The following is a 23,994-nucleotide window of genomic DNA, read 5'->3' on the forward strand; positions in this document are numbered from 1 at the left end:
CAGGCAGCCCGAAATGGATGGAGCCTTCTGAGCACCCCCCACAGCTCTGCCCTCTTTCCTTGTGCAGGGTGACCGGTCTTGTCTCCGCTCCCCCTCCTGTAGTTTTCTGCAGGCAGCCTGTAGTGGGTGGAGCCTGCTGGGCACCTCCCACAGCTCTGCTCTCTGCACAGGCTCAGGGCCGGTGCTACCGTGTTTCCCCGATAATAAGACCTACCCCGATAATAATACCTAGCAGGATTTTCGGGGAGAGCTGCAATATAAGCCCTACCCCGAAAATAAGCCCTAGTAAAGTTTGTTAAAAAAAAAAATGTAATTCACCTTGCAGAACGATTACACCGCTATAAGGTGTGTGTCTCCCTTTGTAACTGCATTGTGCAAATACTTTATTTACAGACTCATCAGAGGTCTTCTCCTCTCCTCCTGGCTGATGTCTGCAGCGGGGATATCGGCGCTACCCTCTTCTGCTCTCCTCCCGGCTGACGTCTGCGGCCCCTCCCTCTTCAGTGCAAGGAGCAGGCACTATGCAATCTACCCTGCTTTAAAGGAACAGGATTTTTTTTTTTTTTTAGGGTGACAACCACTTTAAGATCATTGTACCGGTACATACCGTAAATAAATAAGACATCCCCCGAAATTAAGCCCTAGTGTGTTTTTCTGGTTGCCAATATAAATATAAGACCCGGGCTTATTTTTGGAGAAACGCAGTACCACGAGGCAAACTACTAATTGAACAAAGTAAATGTTATCAAGATTAATATAAACTATACAAGAGACAACAAAATATTGTGACTTTAAAGGTGCTGAAGCCTCTTCCTGGAATAATAGATCTTACAACGTGATATTTTAAAAATTTCATTTTATTAAGATTACAAATGGTTAAAATGATGTCTATACCAAATAGACATTAAGTACTAGATTGTTTAGAAGCAAACTCTGTATGGAACAAACTTCCCCTGAACCAAAGTACACTGGTTTCTCTGTAATCCTATACGCACACAATCATTGATAACCATGGCATACACTGTTACACATGTGTGAGGAGACGCACAACCCAACGTGTTTCGCCTGCGGGCTTCTTCAGGGAGTTCTCTTTGGAGGGGAATGAATGTAGTAGAGTTGCTGTAGAAAGAACAAAATAAATACAAATAATATATAATCACAAATACAAAATTAATGTGTATCACTGTAATTTTGCTTATACATAGTAATTGCAAAGACTCACATTTAGTAGATATTGACTTTGGAATGCCCCCCTGAGGGCATTACACATTCCTGCCAGTGCAATATAAGGTGGACCAAGTATCTGTCTATATCCGATGGATCTGAAGTCGGATAGAGAGGTTCGTCCCCAAAAGCTAAAGGAAGGGTCCAATACATAGGGGTTGGCGGTTATGGCTGATTGGTCACATGTTTGGCCATAAGGTGCTGAAACAGGGAAAGATGGTAGATAATACACCACTACCAAATATCCACCACGTCAAGCATTAGCTAACCAGCGCTATAAGACATACCTAGGAGAAAACTCTTTTGTTAAAGTCCAAACACAAAAGGTAGGCAGATTCCAATAGCCAGAATATACAGCAAAAAAAGTCATATCTGGAATAAGATTAATATAAACTTTAATTTAAATTTCTTCAATTGCACAATTATATTGTTAATAAAAATATATCTCATATCTGCCAGCTGGGATAATTACAGCAATTACATCCGACTGCTTTCCAGAGGGATATCCTTGATGTGAGACAATGGCCTGAAAATGTAAAGGCAGACACAAGACTCCACATCTTGTCATAATCCTTACAGAGATAACATTGAATTATACAGTTGTGCTCATAAGTTTACATACCCTGGCAGAATTTATGATTTCTTGGCCATTTTTTAGAGAATATGAATGAGAACACAAAAACTTTTCTTTCACTCATGGTTAGTGTTTGGCTGAAGCTATTTATTATCAATCAGCTGTGTTTACTCTTTTTAAATCATAATCACACAACAGAAACTACCCAAATGACCCTGATCAAAAGTTTACATACCCCAGTTCTTAATACCGTGTATTGCCCCCTTGAACATCAATGACAGCTTGAAGTCTTTAACATCCTTTTTGTTCGGCAAAATGTAGTGAATTACCATTCCATATACCCAGTGAAGTGACTGGCCTCAGGTGATACACAGAGATGATTCAAATCCTCCTACATAAGTTGTACCTGTTTACCTGGCCTGTACCTGTTTACCTGGACTGTCTTAATAGCATAATGGGCCCCTAGGTAAAGTAATGCACTGGGGCCCCCTACCAGCCTGCCCCAATTGACACACCTATTCTCAAGAGCTAAAGCATAAATAGTTGGAACCACTACTTTCTAGTTGGGCCCTGTACGATCTCTCATGGCTTGGTAGAATTCATGCGATCAAAATGACCCTTTTTGCCTAAACGTTTATATTTATTCAGGTCTTTACCAGTAAGGGTCTCTAAGTCGGACCTTTTCCGCTTTCAGGCTAAAGTGTTAAAATGTATATGGGGGGCACTAAAGGCCATAGATTGGCGCGCTCCACTTTGTTTTCTCTTCGATCAAGGAGGGTCTTGGTGTTCCCGATTTCTACGCCTACTATAAGGCAACGCAAGCAACGCAACTGTTTACTCTCGTCACGAGAAAACAGACTGGGTTCGAATGGAGCGTCGGGCTATTTCGTCTTTCACGATTGATTTCCTCCTGTGGCGCCCTCTCAAAGACCCTTAATATAGTCGCCCACGCTATCCCACTCTTTTGCTACATGGGATCGATTGCGTTCTAGTCCTTTGCTGATCTCCACGTTTAGCCCTCTAGCTCATATATTTCATAACCCTGATTTTCCTCCCGGTATGGACATTAGGGCGTTCAGGTGGTGGACGGATAAGGGCCTATTTCGCATTGGTCACTTTTTTACTTCCCACGGCCCCTTTACTCTCTCCCAATGTTCCTCGGTCTTGGAGATGCCTCCAATGGAACGGTTCAGTTTTGATCAAATAGTCAATTTTTTTCGGTCAATATGGCCCTCGGGGGGATGCTCTAACAGCATATGAGCAATGAGGCACTAAAGATCAGGGGTATTTCTATGTTATATGAGTCGCTGCTCACTCCACCTCAGAAACAACCATATTTTCTGCCCTGGGAGAAGGAATTGGACCTGGAGTCTCGGTTTTCCAGACTTCAAATTACCTACAAAGGCATCCCTGAACATTTTCTTTGATAGAAGCCAGTCTGAAAGCACCGACCAGATGGTATCTAGTCCCTGCGCGCCTGGCCAGGATATATAACACAGCCACCGCAGAATGCTTCGGGGGGCTGTTTTCTGGGAGGCTCCATGCTTTCACGTTTGGTGGGAGTGTCCCAAAATCAGGACCTTCTGGAATAGGGTGTTTTTGATGCTCTGGAAAATAACGCGGGCTCTGTGTTGAGCAACAACCCAACCCAACCCCCTAGCTTTACTTAATGACTTACCTCCGAGATGGCCACGTCCACTGAAATGCCTAATTTTCTTTATTCTGCTAGCAGCTAAGATTATTTTTGCAGGAGTATGGAAGACACCCTCAGTATTGTTCAGACGACTGAAACATAAAATCTCTTGGATCACGGTACATGAAAAGATTGCAGGGATTATTAACGATCAAAGTAAGCTGTTTGACCAGACCTGGGAGCCTTGGGCGACCTAGATACATGTACCCTTGTCCTTTACTCCTGGGGCGGTACAAACGCGGGACTCATCTCCTATTACTCCAACCTCCATTTCAACCTAGGTCTCCTGGTGTCTTCTGGATTCTTATTTCTTTCTCTTCTCTTCTTGGACCCCTTTTTTCTTTCTCTTCTTGGACCCCTTTTTTCTTTCTCTTCTCTTCTTAGAGTTGTTGTCCCCTTTTCGATACTCAATATACCGTCTCTGTTGCTGTGATATTAATGGTGACCAGGGCTTTATTTTCAGCAAGGAACGTGGGGGGAACGCAGTTCCGGCACCTCCAGCACTGAGTGTATGCAAGGGGTGCTGGGTTGTGCTGAAATTTGTCCTGATGCTAGCTGCTGGGGGGATCTATTGTAGCTGGAGGGGATCAATTTTTTCCACAGGGGGTCTGTTGTTGCTGGGGGAAGTCTATTGTTACTGGTGGAGGATCTATTGTTGCTGAGGGGGGGGGTCTTATGTTGCTAGGGGGTCAGTACCTGGGAGAGATCTGAGGCTGATGGAATGGTCTGTTGTTGCTGACTGTGGGGAGATCTGTTGTTGCTGCCGGAGGTCTATTGTTGCTGGGGGATATTTTGCTGCAGGTGGTCCATTATTGTTGGGGCGGGGATATATTGTTTCTGGAGGTTCTATTGTTGTTATTGGCTGCAGGGGGTCTATTTTACTGCTTTTCTTGTTACCATTAACAAATTCCATACAAATTACTTGGCACCATAAAATGATACTTGGCTATGTATTCTCTAAAGCAGGGGTCTTTAAACTATGGCCCTCCAGTTGCTCAGGAACTACAATTCCCATCATGCCTAGTCATGTCTGTGAATGTCAGAGTATTACAATGCCTCACGGGATGTGTAGTTTCACAACAGCTGGAGGGCTGTAGTTTGAAGATCCCTGCTCTAAAGAGTACAGGGAGGTTGGCAGGGGGTGGAACCAAGGAATGGTCCTTGGAGGTGGGTAGGAGGGCGGATAAAAAAATCCCTGATGGTGACCAATGGTATTCTGCACCAATAAGCAGTGTGTAACACGTTCTGTAGCAGTACCGAGAACTGCAATCTACGCTCCCATGCATTTTTGGCTTCCAGTTAAAGCGGTAGTAAACCGCTGAAAAAAAAAAAAAAGAGACAATAGCATAATGTGCTAGTATGCATTGCATACTAGCACATTATGAAATACTTACCTTAAAACGAAGCCCCCGCAGCAGCGCCCAGTCACCGCTGAGGGAGCTGACATGTTCCCTCGGCGTTTCTTCCAGGTTCGCAGGCTCCAGCGCTTTGAGTGGCCGGAGACGCGATGACGTATGCGTGCGGGAGTCCTCCGTTCCAGCGAGGAGCTCTGAAGTTCCGGTACGGAACGCCGGACCTTCTTTAGAGCCCATGCGCCACTGATGTCAGGTGGGCACAATACTGGGATCAGGAGGGCACAATACTGGGATCAGGAAGGCACAATACTGGGATTGAGTGGGCACAATACTGGGATCAGGTGGACACAATACTGTGATCAGGTGGACACAATACTGGGATCAGGTGGGGACAATACTGGGATCAGGTGGGGACAATACTGGGATCAGGAGGGCACAATACTGGGATCAGGTGAACACAATATTGGGATCAGGTGGACACAATACTGGGATCAGGAAGGCACAATACTGGGTTCGAGTGGGCACAATACTGGGATCAGGTGGGCACAATACTGGGATCAGGAGGGCACAATACTGGGATCAGGTGGGCACAATACTGGGATCAGGTGGACACAATACTGGGATCAGGTGGGCACAATACTGGGATCAGGTGGACACAATACTGGGATCAGGTGGGCACAATACTGGGATCAGGTGGACACAATACTGGGATCAGGTGGGCACAATACTGGGATCGGGTGGACACAATACTGGGATCAGGTGGGCACAATACTGGGATCAGGTGGACACAATATTGGGATCAGGGGGGCACAATACTGGGATCAGTTAGGGACAATACTGGGATCAGGTGGGGACAATACTGGGATCAGGTGAACACAATATTGGGATCAGGTGGGCACAATACTGGGATCAGGAAGGCACAATACTGGGATCAAGTGGGCACAATACTGTGATCAGGTGGGCACAATACTGGGATCAGGTGGGCACAATACTGGGATCAGGTGGGCAAAGTACTGTTATAAGGTGGGCACAATACTGGGATCAGGAGGGCACAATAAGGGGAATCATTTAGGCACAATACTGGGATCAGGAGGGCACAATACGGACAGGTGAACACAATACTGAGATCAGGTGGACAAAAAATTGGGATCAGGAGGGCACAATACTGACAGGAGGGGACAATACTGAGATCAGGAGGGCTCGGAGTAGTAGTACAGGTTCCGGAATGCTGCCTGGGACACGGCCAACCCCGGGACAGCTTACTAAAAAGTGTGACTGTCCTGTCAAATCCGGGACAGTTGGCAACTATGATGTAATGCGAAATTATCATGGATCCCCAATTGCACCTGGGGCCTCTGAGCACTGCTCATGCATTAAGACAACCCTAATCTGCAGCCATCCCTTCTCTACAGCAATTTAAAGTCCAGAATTTACACAGCTTGATTGAGTTCAGAAAAAAGGGGGCGGAGATCTGAAAATACACTCTGAGAGCTGATTGGAGGGAAGGGACACAGGAACAGAGCTGAGGCTGTCAACCATAGGCTGTGTGCTGGAGCTCCCTCCCCTGTAACTTTTTTTTATCTCTTGGTATCAGGAAAACTTGTCAGAAATGACTCGTAGAGATAGCAGAAGAATGAGACAGTAGACAGAAGTGACACTTAGTGCTCTGGATGGAGACAAGTACACACTATAGAGGGATAGGCTTTGTTCATATTTCATGTCTGAGGTTTACAACCACTTTAAACTCCAGGCAGTGATTCACTCATGCATTCAGGAAACAGTGATTCTAATGTCACTCAGACATTCAGATCTGGAGAAGTAAAATCTGACCTCCGGCCTTCCCTTCAGACTTGCACAGTTGTACCGGCTCCTCTCCTGGACTGAAACGGCTTCCTCTGATTTCACCGCACACTGTGAGCTTCTCACCATGTGCACTAGAATCTTCAGGGTGTTACCTAGGGCGGTTTGCATACAAATACAGCCTACCTAGGAACGCCCACTAGTCCAGGCTGACCACCCACCCATCAAAGCATTTTGATATTTGCATAACTCCTCCCAAGATCCAGCCCACCGCTTGCATCAGGACGGAGGCTTCTTGAGAGGAGTACTGAGGCAGAGGGGCTGTGATGTTCTCAGGAAGCCATGTACAGTCCCCTGCTTGCCCCTCCCACCAGCCATGATCTCCCTGCATTGCATAGAGAAGCACAGAAAACCAGTGATGACATCACTAGGTCTAAAATACGGTATATAATGAAAACAGGTTTTATTTAAACATTTTATTATCATGTTGCTGAGGGGGGGGGTGGGGGGGTGGAGTAACCAGGGAAGGCTAAATATAAGAGGATTAAACTTCTGCTAATGAGCCACCGCAGGCTGATTCCGGGACAGGAGTCAGAACCACTCGGGAGGTGGTCAGTGGAACAACAAGAGGGTGGAGATTCTTTTTTTTTTTTTTAAGATTTGTCAAATTCCGAAGATGTAGATCTGTAACGATGATCTTGTTTCAGATGGAGGCTGAAGAATTTGCGGCAGATAGAGCGACCTTGAAGGACCTCCCACCTAATTACCATAATGAGACTGTCAAGGAGACGAAATTTGGGAATGACACCATCATCACCAAAGAACTGATTAACAAGGTATGTACAGCGATTACCCGGGAACACAAGGAGCTGAACGGAGGAGCATTCATCGATAGCAGTGTTCTCTAGTAGTCTCATGTAATCTGTCCCCGGCTTATGGCTGTCTACTGAAGCATGTGCCTAATCTACAACCACTCCTATAGCATATGTGCAGTCCCTGACCATCTTTTGTAACATGCTTATAGTCTCAGACCATCACTAGTAGCATAGAAAAACGAGAGGCTCCCATCATATCACAAAGAGCAAGGTGGTCTCATCCCTATCAATGAGAACAAAAATAGTAACCCCCTCAGTTGGGACTTTAGATAGACCACCCACTCAGAAATGAGTAAAAAACAATCTTTAATGATGAAAAAAAACATATAAAATCCACAAATGACGAAGATACACAATGTGAATTACATGGAAAGTCATAAAAATGTTGTACACATAGTTAGCATATAATGTAAATGCCCAGATGCCCGACGCGTTTCCAGTATGAGATGTTCAAATACCTTCATCAGGGGCCAAGGGTTCAAACAGTTTTTAGCATTCAAATATATTCCAGTGTGATGATTCCATGACTGAGCAGGCACTAAGGACCGAAGAGTCCATATTGATATTATAAAATACGCAAGCTGAGAGTGTTGTGTGTGTTGGGCACATTCTTAAGGTGCATAATATCTGCAACATCTATTATGTGGTATATGCCCATATGGTTCGCATCCAAATAGGTGGGACAACCAGTTTGCTGAAACCAGTAATGTAGGCTAAATAGCCCAGGAGTAAATGTCCAACTATCCCACCACAGATGAGTCCTATGGCTCTAGCCATTTGCCGTATAGCATGTGGTACCTGGATCAATGCCTCAATGCAAATGGCTAGAGCCATAGGACTCATCTGTGGTGGGATAGTTGGACATTTACTCCTGGGCTATTTAGCCTACATTACTGGTTTCAGCAAACTGGTTGTCCCACCTATTTGGATGCGAACCATATGGGCATATACCACATAATAGATGTTGCAGATATTATGCACCTTAAGAATGTGCCCAACACACACAACACTCTCAGCTTGCGTATTTTATAATATCAATATGGACTCTTCGGTCCTTAGTGCCTGCTAAGTCATGGAATCATCACACTGGAATATATTTGAATGCTAAAAACTGTTTGAACCCTTGGCCCCTGATGAAGGTATTTGAACATCTCATACCGGAAACGCGTCGGGCATCTGGGCATTTACATTATATGCTAACTATGTGTACAACATTTTTATGACTTTCCATGTAATTCACGTTGTGTATCTTCGTCATTTGTTAATTTTATATGGTTTTTTTTCATCATTAAAGATTGTTTTTTACTAATTTCTGAGTGGGTGGTCTATCTAAAGTCCCAACTGAGGGGGTTACTATTTTTGATCTCTAGTAGCATGATCTCTAGAGTAGACAACTCTGACCAGCTCTTCTCTATCATGCCCATAGTCTGACCATTTCTTGTAACATCAAAGAAAAAAGCAGTACAGCGCATAAATTAAACTAAATATATAGACAAAAAATAAAAGTCCAGTATAAACAAAATGCAGGCAAAATCCAGTGATTCTTCCAGTGATAATAGTGGCATAAGATAAAATGTTGCAGGGTGACTGTGGTGACAAACGTAGACCTCCACCTTCAGTGATACTAGCCGCTCACCTCAATGGATGGACCCCTGAGTTAATCAGTCAGGTCAAACACAGCAGTTCCCTCACCAGGGAATTAATCAGGAGGAGATGAATGCACCGTAAAGCATCAGCAGCAGCAGCTTTCAGTAACCAACAGACAGGCAATGATCACATGTAAAAGATAAGGAAGGAATCTAGTGCTCTCTGAATGATGATCAAATCAATTTAATAAAAAAGCGAAAGAACTCACAATAAAATGCACTGTACCCCAGTGCGGAGGATAAAAGCATGGAAGGAATGGATGTCCCATAGAGGATGGACGAGCGGAGCGCGGGTGACGTCACGATCAGGGCACGTTCTCCTTGCCGTACGCGTTACGTCCCTCAAAGTAGGCGGGACTTCCTCTGCGGCGGCCCTGATCGTGACGTCACCCGCGCTCCGCTCGTCCATCCTCTATGGGACATCCATTCCTTCCATGCTTTTATCCTCCGCACTGGGGTACAGTGCATTTTATTGTGAGTTCTTTCGCTTTTTTATTAAATTGATTTGATCATCATTCAGAGAGCACTAGATTCCTTCCTTATCTTTTACATGTGATCATTGCCTGTCTGTTGGTTACTGAAAGCTGCTGCTGATGCTTTACGGTGCATTCATCTCCTCCTGATTAATTCCCTGGTAAGGGAACTGCTGTGTTTGACCTGACTGATTAACTCAGGGGTCCATCCATTGAGGTGAGCGGCTAGTATCACTGAAGGTGGAGGTCTACGTTTGTCACCACAGTCACCCTGCAACATTTTATCTTATGCCACTATTATCACTGGAAGAATCACTGGATTTTGCCTGCATTTTGTTTATACTGGACTTTTATTTTTTGTCTATATATTTAGTTTAATTTATGCGCTGTACTGCTTTTTTCTTTGATGCACTTTTTGGGATTTGATAAATTTTACCCTCAGTATCACAGCTGCTTAATTAGGGATTTTGGTTTGCGCTGGTTGATCTTGTTTTTCATTTCTTGTAACATGCCCGTAAGTCTCTGACCCCCACTTGTAGCATGCCCATAGCCTCTGACCATCTCTTGTTGCATTCCCATAATCTCTGACCAGCTCTTGTAGCATGCCTATGGTCTCTGGCCATCTTTTGTAGAATACCCATAGTCTCTAGCTATCTCTTGTAGCATACCCATGGTCTCTGACCACCTGTTGCAGCATACCTATAGTCTCTGACCCTCACTTGTAGCATGCTTATGGTCTCTGACCATTTCTTGTAGCATGCTCATAGTCTCTGACCATCTCTTGTTGCATTCCCATAATCTCTGACCAGCCCTTGTAGCATGCCCATAAGCTCTGACCATCACTTGTAGTTGTAGCATACCCATAATCTCTGACTATCTCTTGTAGCATGCCCATCGTCTTTGACTATATCTCTTGAGTACTGTCCATGATACTTTTTTTTATTTGCACTAACATACGGCTACAATCACTTCAACTATCTCTCTTCTATCATGCCCCTAATCGCTGACCATCTATTGTAGCATGACCATAGTCTCTGAACATCTCTTGTAGCATGTCCAGAATCTCTGACACTCTCTTGTAGCATGCCTATTGTTTCTGACCATCTCTTGTAGCATGTCCAGAATATTTGACCCTCTCTTGTAGCATGTCCATAGTCTCTGACCATCTCTTTTAGCATGGCAGTAGTCTGTGACCATCTCCGGTTGCATGTCTGCTCTGATAGTCTTCTGTAGTATTCCATTCATTGAATATTCTGTAAGGCCCTTTGGTGATGTCAATGGCTGAATTTTGGGCCCCTTATATCAAAGAAAAATTGATCACAACTGCTTTAAAAACTGCAAATTGGTACACCTGTTCAATGACACCTATTTAATAAGGGATTTTTTTCTTGTTTCTGAGAGATTTCCTATTATTTTCTGTTGTCTCTCCAGGACAGAAAGTGAAGGAAAATCACCAATAGGGGAAAAAAAAACCTACTTTGATTTAATCAGGAACATCAAAATCAATATAACATACCTCTTTGATTTTTATATTCTGAGATAATTATTTGCTTTACCATTTACAAATCAGTATTTCTTCTGTGTCTTTGCAGAAAACAGACAATAAAACAGGATCAACCTACCTGTCCAAGACCATCGTATCATCATTGAAAGGTGGTGACAAGAGAGAGCATGTGAGTCTTTGTAACATCTGTTTTATTTGTTAAGGGCGGTGCCAGGCTGAAAGTTTTATGTTTTATTAAACATGTAACTCTACACTGACAATCTGTCAGGTTTTATAGCTGTGTGCGTCCTCAGCTCCATTAATTTTTCTGCATTTGCTGCCCCAGGAGACATTATGTGGAAATTTCCCTAAAACAGGGGTCTCAAACTGGCGGCCCTCCAGCTGTTGCGAAACTACAAGTCCCATCATGCCTCTGCCTGTGGGAGTCATGCTTGTAACTGTCAGTCTTGCAATGCTTCATGGGACTTGTAGTTTCGCAACAGCTGGAAGGCCGCTAGTTTGAGACCCCAGCCCTAAAATTAGGAAAATCCCTCTGGTAGTTGTCCCTGGAACAGGTGTCAGCAGGGAGGTTGGATCTCCCAAACTGGGGCATAGATAACAATAGGAACCTCGGAAGGTTGATGAAAGATAGCACTGGATCTCAGGGTGGTTAGACTGTGCGATACAATGTTCCAGAGAACATTAATGGCCTTAATGTTGGGGATCTTGGGTGTGGTCATCAACTGTAGAAAAAGAGTGGCCACAATGACAGACTGGTGGGAAATTAAAACACACCAAAGAGTTGTGGACACCTGACCATCTATATGAGCTATATTAGCCCCCACCCTTCCGGAAAGGCTTTCTACAAGACTTTGGAGTGTGCTTGGCTATGCAGCCAGAAGAACATTTGTGAAGTGAGGTTCTGATTTTGGTTAAGAAGACCTGTCTCGTAATTGGCATTATAAACCATTCCAAAGGTATTCAGTAGGGTTGAGGTCAGGACACTGTGCCGGACACTCAAGTTCCTCCACATCCAACTCATCAAATGATGTCTTCGTGGAGTTCTTGGATGAGAAGACCTGCCTCATTACAATTCATCTCAAAGGTGTTCAGTAGGGTTGAGGTCAGGGCTCCGTAAAGGCCATTTGAGTTCCTCCACACCAAACTCATCAAACCGTGTCTTTATGGAGTTCTTGGATGGGAAGACCTGGCTCATTTCAATTCATCCCAAAAGTGTTCGGTAGGGTTGAGGTCAGGGCTTTGTGATGGCTATTCTGGTTCCTCCACACCAAACTGGTCAAACAATAACTTAATGGAGTTGTTGGATGAGAAGACCTGGCTCATTCCAATTCATCCCAAGGGTGTTCAGTAGGGTTGAGGTCAGGGCTCTCTGAAGGCCATTCTAGTTTCTCGATACCAAACTCATTAAATGATGTCTTTATGGAGTTGGCTTTGTACGCAGGTGCACAGTCATGTTGGCCTTACTCAAACTGTTGCTGTTGTTGGGGCATTGTGATACCCTCTAAATGCACTGGCACCTCTAAAAGAAATATACATGTTAATATTTCAGCTTCTCACCAACTTGTTGTTTTGGGGCTCCAAGTTTCTAAGTGTTTTGGAAGCCTGCTTTACCCAACTGCACGTTGTGGTCCCTAAACCACTACAGCTCTGCAGGGGCACAGTGGTGACAAAGCAACGGGTAGAAGGAACAACCATATACAACTTGGGACCCAAGTATCTGGCACACCGGGAAGTGTTGGATGCCGAACCCAAAGTAGCTCCTCAAGAGAAAGTGGATCAGAGTCACTGCTCACCACTCTGGACTAATTAATTGGCAGTGTCCTTTTTTTAATGTTTTTGGAGTAACAGAGCTTCAAAAAAAAGCTCTTAATGCCATCCCTATGACCCTAACAGCCAGACACCTAAGAAGGAATTAATAATGATGATTGCTCCTGAGCGCAACAACTAATTCAGCTCCTTGGAATTCACTCAAAACTGAGCTTTCAACTTTGGGCTAACTGACCCTTGAATGGCACCTTCAGAGATTTTTAGGTATTTATTTCCTGTCATGTCTTCTGGTAGTAATTCATCTTGTATTTATTGAAGGATCAGTGCTGATCCTTCCTGTCTTTGCGATCAGTCAGGTGGAATGTTATCTTTCCCTTTTTATATAAATAGCACCATGCTCCAGTTATTGTGATCATCGGTTCATGAAACATTACAAAACCCATGTGAGATATACGGTGACCCCTCCAAACCCCGCACTCGTTTCCATCCTTGGGGCTTTTATATAAATGCTTACTTACTCTATACAATGGCACTGCTTGTATAAATAAGATGTCTCCTATATATAATTAGTGTTACAGATTTACTACCACTGCTGTTATATCTTATGTATGCGCGCTATATAAAGAAAACTGTTCTTCTTTACTGGGCATTGCTGCTCTATAAATGTTATTTTACAGTGGGCGCTACTCTGCTATTGGCACTGTTGGCATTTAATGGGCATTGTTCCTCTGTAAGTGGCACTTTTTCTGATGGCTTTTCTCTTCTATAATGGGCATTATTGGTGTATGATTGACTTTTCTCTTCTATAATGGGCACTGTTGGTGTATAAATGATTTTTCTCTGCTATAATGGGCACTCTTGGTGTATAATTGACTTTTCTCTTCTATAATGGGCAATATTGGTATATGATTGACTTTTCTCTTCTATAATGGGCACTCTTGGTGTATAATTGACTTTTCTCTTCTATAATGGGCAATATTGGTATATGATTGACTTTTCTCTTCTATAATGGGCACTGTTGGTGTATAATTGATTTTTCTCTTCTATAATGAGCACTGTTGGCATATAATTGAATTTTCTCTTCTATAATGGGCACTGTTGGTGTATACTGGGCACTTCTTTTCTATAATGGCCCTATTGATATGTAAAGGGCATTACTCTTCAATAATGAGCACTGTTGGTAAATAATGACCAATCATTTTAATAGGCATAGCTAGTAATTATTACATACACTGTATAATATATGCTTTCAGAGACGCAAATCACACTTTGCATAATCACACACTCTAACTTTTAGGGTCATCTGGTTCAAAATTTTGCAATGAAATTCATACCATCCAGATCTGATTGACTAAACCTGTAATTATTTTAATTCACAGCTAATTTCCCAACAAGAATTTGTGGTGTCAGACTTTAACGGCTTTAAATAACAGGTATAGAACATACTGGGAGATATGTGTTACCCAGAAATGAGATAAACTCTTGAGCCTGGCTACAGCACCGAGACTGGCACAATCTACATTTGAATAAACTTTGAATAAAATGAATGCATTTAAAGAAGAATGTGTCTGAATTTCTCTCTGGATCCTGTAGGGGAATATGGGATGTATCATGTGGGGGGGGGGGGGGGGGGTCTAGTACCAGGTGAGGTCACAAAAAACAAAAAAAATAGAAAATAATGTTAATGTACCGTGATTTATGAGGAAAAAATTTTACCACAAGTGTCACTGGTGTGGCAGTGATCGGGGACACTGTAAATGGCTGCACTAGTATGGTGACATTGGGACTGTTGTGGCTTGTGAGGCTGGTGATCGGGGACACTGGCGGGCTGCACTGATGGCACTGTATGTCGGTGCAGCCAGCCAGTGTCCCTGATCACCAGCCGCACCTGTCATTGTCACAAGGCCAGTGCAGCCAATCACAGTGTCCCTGATCACAGTCACACCAATCCCAGTGTCACCACACTAGTGCAATCAGTTACAGTGTCCCTGGTCACTGCCACACCAGTCACAGTGTCACCGGACCAGTGTAGACAGAAACAGTGTTCCTGATCTCTGCCACACCAGTCACAGTGTCACTGGACCAGTGCAGCCAGCAACAGTGTTCCTGATCGCCACCAAATCAGATGAGTGCAGCCAGCAACAGTGTTCCTGGTCACCTCCACACCACTACCAGTGTCAGCAGACCAGCATAAGCCATCAACAGTGTTCCTGATCACCACTACACCAGTGCCAGTGTCAGCAGATCAGTGTAAGCCAGTAACAGTGTTCCTGATCTCTGCCACACAAGACCTAGTGTCACCAGACCAGTGTAGCCAGAAACAGTGTTCCTGATGATGACTGGCAAACTGGTCCCAGTGTCACTAGACTAGTGTAAAGCATCAACAGTGTTCCCGATCACCACCACACTAGTCCCAGTGTCGGCTAGCAACAGTGTTCCTGATCTCTGCCACACCAGTCCCAGTGTCACTAGACCAGTGCAAGCCAGCAACAGTGTTCATGATCACCACCAAATTAGATGAGTGCAGCCAGCAACAGTGTTCCCGATCACCACTACACCAGTGCCAGTGTCAGCAGACCAGTGTAAGCCAGTAACAGTGTTCCCGATCTCTGCCACACCAGTCCCAGTGTCACTAGAACAGTGCAAGCCAGCAACAGTGTTCATGATCACCACTACACTAGTCCCAGTGTGACCAGACCAGTCTAGCCAGAGACAGTGTTCCTGATCACTAGAAAACTGGTCCCAGTGTCACTAGACTAGTGTAAGGCATCAACAGTGTTCCTGATCACCACCATAGTAGTCCCAGTGTCGGCTAGCAACAGTGTTCCTGATCTCTGCCACACCAGTCCCAGTGTCACTAGAACAGTGCAAGCCAGCAACAGTGTTCATGATCACCACTACACTAGTCCCAGTGTGACCAGACCAGTCTAGCCAGAGACAGTGTTCCTGATCACTAGAAAACTGGTCCCAGTGTCACTAGACTAGTGTAAGGCATCAACAGTGTTCCTGATCACCACCATAGTAGTCCCAGTGTCGGCTAGCAACAGTGTTCCTGATCTCTGCCACACAAGTCCCAGTGTCACTAGACCAGTGCAAGCCAGCAACAGTGTTCATGATCACCGTTACACCAGTGTTAGTGTCACCAGACTAGTGCAAGCAAGCAACAGAGTTCCTAATTATTGCCACCTCCCCCACCCCCCGTACAGTATCATGAGACCAGTGCAGCCAGCAACAGTGTCCCTGATCACCATCACACAAGTCCCTGTGTCCCCAAAACAGTGCAGCCAACAACAATGTTCCTGATCACTGCAACACCAGTCCAACTGTCACCAGACCAGTGTAAGCCAGCAACAGTGTTCCTAATTGGTGTCACAGCAGCAGCTAGCAACCGTGTTCCTGACTGCCACCACACCAGTGCCAGTGTCACCATACCAGTGTAAGCCAACAACAGTGTTCCTGATCACCCCATACACAAGATACACCATTCTATTCTATCTTGTAATACACATTGTCTGGTATATAATCAGTGCAATCATTTAAAAAGACTCTCATGTGTTATCCCCATACTCAGGAGGCATGGCCCAATGTGTTTTAGGGTGTAATTCTAAGTATGCCCATACTGCGTGTTACCTTGGGGTGTTTACTCTCCAAATTAGGGTTATTTTGTGAGCATTTCTCTTGTACTGGCACTTCAGACACAGCTCCCAACTGCCCCGGATTTCGAGGGACTGTCCCTGATTTGAAGCAATGTCCCTCTGTCCCTCATTCCTCCTCATTTGTCCCTCATTTTGGTCTGATCTATATAGTTGTAAATAAAATGCGCTTTTTATCTTTCAACAGAGTTTCCCTGTGCTAAACCTTTCATCCAATTTCTAAATTGCTGCATTTGTAAATTTTATAAGCCAGTATAAAGGAATAGTAGTGGTAAAAAAAAGCCCTTGTGGATTTAATGAACCTTTTTTTTGGGGTTATTCTCCTTTAAGGGGGTGTGGCAGGGGGCGTGTCCTTTGCCTACATACAGTTTGCTAGCAGGTGTCCCTCATTCCCATCTCAAAATGTTGGGAGGTATGCTTCAGGGCCACAAGAAATGTAATAGGTAGTCGAGAAATCAGATACAAAATTTAAGCCCCTTGAAAGCCTGCAGGTGCTCCTTGGATTTTGGGCCCCTCTATGCATCTCGGCAACAAAAAAAACTCACACATGTGGTATTCCTATACTTGGAAGGAGTAGAATGTGTTTTGGAGGGGGGGGGGGGGGGATTTTAGGTATGCCTATGCTGTGCGTGTGAGAAATAACCTGTTAAAAAATCAAATTTTATTTACTTTCTTAAGTAAAAAATTGTGGAAAAAACTACAATTAAAAAAAAAAACTCACCATGCACCAGACTGTCTACTTTCCAAGAAGGGGTCATTTGTATTGTCCTGGCATTTTAAGGCCTCAAGAAATGAGATAGGATGTCAGTACATCAAGATTGATCAATTTTCAAACATACAGTGGAACCTTGGTTAACGAGTAATGCGGTAAACGAGCATTTTGAAAGACGAGCAACTTTTTTTTTTTTGAAAATTCCGACTCGGTTTGCGAGCGTTGTCTCGCAAAACGAGCAGAATTCAAGCTAATGGGGTGTGCGGTACCGCATTTGTCCAGATGTGCGGGGGGCGCCGGTGACACTTGGAAAGGTTTGGAGCAGTTCGGAAATACTCGGAACCACTCGGAAATACTCGGAAATACTCGGAACCACTCGGAAATACTCGAAAACACTCGGAAATACTCCATTCCCGAGTGTTTCCAAGCCTTTCCAAGTTCAGCCGAGCTGTCCCTGAGTATTTCAGAGGCTCTCCGGCGCCCCCCCCCACCTCTGGCCACATGCGGTATTGCATGCAATAGAAGTCCATGCGGAACTAATTATCTTCGTTTCCATTGACTTCTATGGGGAAACTCGCTTTGATATGCGAGTGCTTTGGATTACAAGCATTCTCCTGGAACGGATTATGCTCGTAATGCAAGGTTCCACTGTATATACCATAGTCTGTAGACTCTATAACAGGGGTGCTAAACTTGAGCCCTCTGATGTGACCCATGTCCTCGTGCTCTGGGATGGTGGGTTGGCAAGCCCAGATTACTGGTTGCTGACCAGCCATCCCAGAGCATCAGAGTGCATGGAGCTGGCACCAGCTGGGGGAGTAAAAAAGTGGCCGTGGAGTGAGCAGGACCTGCATAAGCTGATGCCTCCTCTGTAGCACCAACTCCCGTCCCAGGCAGCAATGATACCAAGTGTTTTCGCCTGGGACCTTTCTATCAGCCTAGCGATGCCAGCAGAAGCTGTAAGAGAAATAGGTTGGTTTATTAAACATGGTTAATAGGTATTGGGCAATTGCAATCGACATATTAGCACTTTCACACTGATCTGCAGGTGCAACGCAGTATTTACACTGATCACTGTATTAGTGCCACTGGTCCCAAAAAGTGTCAAAAGTGTCAGTTAGTGTCCGAATGTCCGTGGCAATATCACAGTCCTGCTATAAGTCGCTGATCACCGCCATTACTAGTAAAAATAAATAAATAAATAAAAATTCCAGTATAAATCACATAGTTTGTAGACGCTGTAACTTTTGTGCCCAATCAATATACATTTATTAGGATTTTTTTTTTATTTTTTTACCAAAATTATGTAGCATCATTTTTTACATTTTTTTTATCGGGTATGTTTTATAGCAGAAAGTAAAAAATATTGTTTTATTTTTCAAAATTGTCAGGTTTTTTTTTTTTTTTTTTTTTTTTATAGCGCAAAAAATAATAAATGCAGAGGCGATCAAATACAACCAAAAGAAAGCTCTATTTGTGGGGGGAAAAAAAGGACATACATTTTGTAAGTGTACAACGTTGCATGACCGCGCAATTGTCAGTCCAAGTGATGCAGTGCTGTATCGCAAAATATGGCCTGGTCAGGAAGGGGGGTAAATGGTTAATGGCAGTTATTTATAATACTGTTCACTGAGTAAAGTACGTAGCATTCAGCTGGGCTCACATCTGATTTCCATGTGTCCCTCTCTCGGCGTCTGACCCATCCATGGCTCGGTGCGCTGTGACTCCCTTGCGGTTCGCGGCTCGGTGTTGTAATCAGGGAAAATCGCTATGTTAGTTTTGGCCTCTGGCTTGCTGCAGGTTTTGTTTCTCGCTGAATCACATGAAGAACATTAAATAGTGAACACCGATGATTGATGGCGGATTTGTCCTGAATTCAGATCTGTTTCCAATTGGAAGGAGGATTTTGTTTTCATTCGTGGTTGGGAACGTAACAAAAAAGTCAACAGATTGCTGGGTGTCCCTGAAGGCAAATGCAAGACATTACAGACAGTGCTACCTCTCACCCTCCCCCCCTCTGGCGGATCCGGCTATTTTCCCATTTTCGTATCTAAAGCTGAACTCTGGGAAAAGTAAATATTGTCTAAATCCATTCCTTATGTGTATTCTTCTTGAATCTCCGTGAGATTTGTGTATTTCTTCCAGATCTGTGCTGTAATCCAGTGTGAGACTTTTCCTTCCTGTAATAAAGACCAATCACTGCTGCTCTCTTGTGCAGGGTGACTGGTCTTGTCTCCGCCTCCTCCTATAGTTTCTGCAGGAAGCCTGTAGTGGGTGGAGCTTGCTGGGCCCCTCCCACAGCTCTGCTCTCTCCTTGTGCAGGGTGACTGGTCTTGTCTCCGCCCCCTCCTGTAGTTTTCTGCAGGCCACCTGTAGTGGGTGGGGCCTGCTGGGCCCCTCCCACAGCTCTCTGCTCTCTCTCCTTGTGCAGGGTGACTGGTCTTGTCTCCGCCTCCTCCTGTAGTTTTCTGCAGGCCACCTGTAGTGGGTGGGGCCTGCTGGGCCCCTCCCACAGCTCTGCTCTCTCTCCTTGTGCAGGGTGACTGGCCTTGTCTCCGCCCCTTACTATAGTTTTCTGCAGGCAGCCTGTAGTGGGTGGAGCCTGCTGGGCCCCTCCCACAGCTCTGCTCTCTGCACAGGCTATGTAAAGCACAGTGATGATGTCACTCTCACTTTTACAAGGTAATTTCTGGGTTTGCATAAGTGTTTGGTGCACACAAAGTGGATTTATATCCTTTTGTGGTTATTGAGGAATATATTTAAATGAAAGATTTTTTTATTATTATTATTATTAGGAGTTTAGCTTTTAGCATTTGCGTACCGTAGGTTTCTGCTGCAGTATTATAGGAATGAGGCCACAAAGAAGCCCGGAGTTTTATATGTAACTTTTTTCCAAGGCTGTAATGTCCCCTAACATTACAAAGTATTAAGAGTATGATGGCTAATGGCTATTAATGGTGAGGGTATCAGGGGTGTTAGAGTATTGCTGTTCAAGCCATTTAAAGTGTTGTAATTATTGACATTTATGGCATTGGAATATAGGAGTATTGTAACTGTGGCAGAATATCATTGATGGGCATAGTAAGGCTGCAGATGGGCACAGTGAGGGTGCAGATTGGCAGTGAGGCTGCATTGTTGGCACTGATGAGGCTGCAGATGGGTACAGTGAGGCTGCATTGTTGGCACTGATGAGGCTGCAGATGGGCACAGTGAGGCTGCATTGTTGGCACTGATGAGGCTGCAGATGGGCACAGTGAGGCTGCATTGATGGGCACAGTGAGGCTACATTGTTGGCACTGATGAGGCTGCAGATGGGTACAGTGAGGCTGCATTGTTGGCACTGATGAGGCTGCAGATGGGCACAGTGAGGCTGCATTGATGGGCACAGTGAGGCTGCATTGTTGGCACTGATGAGGCTGCAGATGGGCACAGTGAGGGTGCAGATTGGCAGTGAGGCTGCATTTTTGGCACTGATGAGGCTGCAAATGGGCACAGTGAGGGTGCATTGTTGGTGAGTGTGACACAACATTATCTTTTAAAGTATTACTTTATTATGGCATTATATTATTAATTATCTTTAAAGTATTATTTTATTATAGTATTTTATTATGAATGGAAGGGGGGGTTGTCGGCACGGAGCGTGACCTCCCTGAAATTAGTTTTGGAGTATTATGAGTATTATCAGCATAAAAAAATGATATGGCATTGAAGTATAGGAGTGTTGTAACTGTGGCAGAGTAATAGGAGTATTTTGAGTACTGCATGATATGGCATTGGAGTATAGGAGTATTGTAACTGTGGCAGAGTATTATGAGTATAAAAATGATATGGTATTAGAGAATAAAAGTAATAATGGAAATAATTACATTTGTCCTCATAGGAGTTTTGTGACGATTGCCTGTTATGCCCGTACACACGGTCGGATTTTCCGATGGAAAATGTCCGATCGGAGCGTGTTGTCGGAAATTCCGACCGTGTGTGGGCTCCATCGGACATTTTCCATCGGATTTTCCGACACACAAAGTTGGAGAGCAGAAGATAAAATTTTCCGACAACAAAATCCGTTGTCGGAAATTCCGATCGTGTGTACACAAATCCGACGGACAAAGTGCCACGCATGCTCAGAATAAATAAAGAGATGAAAGCTATTGGCCACTGCCCTGTTTATAGTCCAGATGTACGTGTTTTACGTCACCGCGTTTAAAACGATCGGATTTTCCGACAACTTTGTGTGACCGTGTGTATGCAAGACAAGTTTGAGCCAACATCCGTCGGAAAAAATCCTAGGATTTTGTTGTCGGAATGTCCGAACAAAGTCTGACCGTGTGTACGGGGCATTACTGTGAGCAGGAATCTGGAGTATTCTGAGCATTGTTGGTTAAGGCATATTAGATTATAATAGCCATGTTGGTTACCACAGAAAGTAATTAGGAAGAATGAAGTATGGGAGTATCCTGTCTAAGGCCAGTATTCTGAGGATTCTAATGCTAGTTACTGTGGAAAAGTATCAGAAGGATTTCAGAGTATAAGAATTGTATCACAAAAGGAGTGTTGCTCGTAATGAATTAATACTTTGTAATATAAAAGGTACTGTTACTAATTCTAGTTACTGTGACCGAGTATTAGGAGTATTTTGAACACTGGCTGTTATGGCATTAGAGAATATAAGCAATAATAGGCACTGCGGCAGAGTATTAGAGGTCATTCATGCCACTTTCTTCCATATAGGAGTATTATGGCGATTGGCTTGTACTGTGTCCAGATATCAGGAGTATTCCGAGCATTGCTGATTTTGCTATTAGAGTATAGTAGTAGTGCTTGTACTGCAGCAAAGAATTAGGAGGATTCTCAGTAATACCTTCTTTTGTTTAGGAGTATTGTGGCTAATACTTGTAACTGGGACAAGGTAGCAGGAGTAATGTGCTTGTTATGGCACATGAATTATTATAAGTAGGGTTGCAGCGATACCTTAAAACCGAGACTTTCAGGCTCGGCTCTTTGAGCTGTCAGCGGGTCTCCCCAGTGTTAAAGAAGTCCGGTAATTGGAGCTGTCAAAAAAAAAAAAAAACCATCCGGCATTGTTTATTAACAACATTGCTCAGTCCTGAAACACTAAAATAAAAACAAACATTGTTTCTTTTTGTATATTTCTGTTTCTTCATCTGCAGATCAAAGGGATGAACAAATGTTCCTCTGTTTAACCCCTTATAAACCCTTAATTTACTCTAATCAGCCTTAATTAACTCCCTATTCTCCTCCATTTAATTATTATTTTCCTGTTTTTTTTTTTTTGTCTTTTGTTCATGTCTATTTTATAAACGATAAACAATTAACTTTTTTTTTTGTTTACTTTGTTAGTGAATATTTTTACACATATATATTAACATATATTTACACATTTCACATTGAAAAAGCACTAAATTAAAAAACAAATCTATTTATTTCATTTGTAAATAACTTTTCAATGCTTTGTACCATTGCTGACAGCTGAAGTGTAAGCAAAACAGTTGCGGTAGGTATCGGTAATTGGTATCGGCGAGTACTAAAAAAAAAGTATCGGTACTCATACTCATTGTAAAAAAAATGATATCGGTGCATCCTTAATTATAAGTTATGACATTTATGACATTAGTGTATAGAAGCATTATGACCAATGCTAGTAACTGTGGCAGAGTATTGGGAGTAATATGAGTACTACCTTTTATGGCCTTAGAGTATGGGAGCATTCTGACTAATGCTAGTTACTATGGAAGAGTATCAGAAGTATTTCAAATATTGCTAGTTATGCCATTACAGTATAAGGCCCCTTTCACACGGACGGATAGAATGGTGCTTTTAGCTGCGGATTTTCTAATTTTCTACCGCAGCTAAAAGCACACAATGCTTTCCTATGGCCCCATTCACACACTGCGTTTAGCATTTAGATACATGCGGTTCCGTGCGGATAGAAAAAATAGAATTGACTGCGTCCAGGAGCGATTTAGCGCAGCTATCCGCACATAACCGCAGGTCATCGCAGTGCACTGTGTCAGCTGCGGATAACAGCGCCGAGCTGCTCATCGGGAAAGAAAAAATGATTTTTCCTTTCCCAATGAGCGACAAGCACGGGGATCCGACTCGGATCCCCGCCAATGCTCGGCACTGTTTGGTATGAATCTTGAGGGGGAACTCAACGCCAAATTTTAAATTAAAAAAACGGCGTGGGTTCCCCCCCAGGGGCATACCAGGCCCTTAGGTCTGGTATGGATTTTGAGAGGAACCCCCTACCCTGAAAAAACAGTCTGGGGTCCTCCCCAAAATCCATACCAGACCCTTATCCGAGCACGCACCCCGGTCGGTCAGGAAAGGGGGTGGGGACGAGCGAGCACCCCCCCCCCCCAAGGCAGGGTATTAGAAGTAATTTGAAAACTGCCAGTTATGGCATTAGAAAGTAGGGGTACTTCTAGGTACTGTAGCATATTATGAGTATTGTCAGTAATGTCTGTTACTGTAACTTGGTATCGGATACATATATTCTGAATATTGCTTGGCATTAGAGTATAGGAGTAATGCACAGTCCTGCAGCAGAGTACTAGAATTATTTCCAGTAGGATGAGTTATTGTTTGAGAGTATTAGGAGACTTGTTACTAATACCTGTCACCAGTGGCATCGCTAGGGGGTGGCCTTTGGGGCTATAGCCCTGAATCTGGGACCCATAGCCCCGAGTCTCTGCAGGGG

General features: G+C 43.9%; 1 protein-coding gene across 1 annotated transcript in view; it reads left to right on the forward strand.

Annotated features, from left to right (window-relative positions):
• The window catches only part of DKK3 (dickkopf WNT signaling pathway inhibitor 3), a 90,953-nt gene that overhangs the window by 21,383 nt on the left and 45,576 nt on the right, over positions 1-23,994 (forward strand). Inside the window, exons 3-4 of the mRNA XM_073604071.1 lie at positions 7,354-7,482; positions 11,233-11,313. Coding sequence (XP_073460172.1) covers positions 7,354-7,482; positions 11,233-11,313 — 210 coding nt within the window. The remainder of the gene's footprint in view (positions 1-7,353; positions 7,483-11,232; positions 11,314-23,994) is intronic.

The sequence above is a fragment of the Aquarana catesbeiana genome, linkage group LG11, assembly GCF_042186555.1.
Source record: "Aquarana catesbeiana isolate 2022-GZ linkage group LG11, ASM4218655v1, whole genome shotgun sequence".
Lineage (NCBI taxonomy): Eukaryota > Metazoa > Chordata > Amphibia > Anura > Ranidae > Aquarana > Aquarana catesbeiana.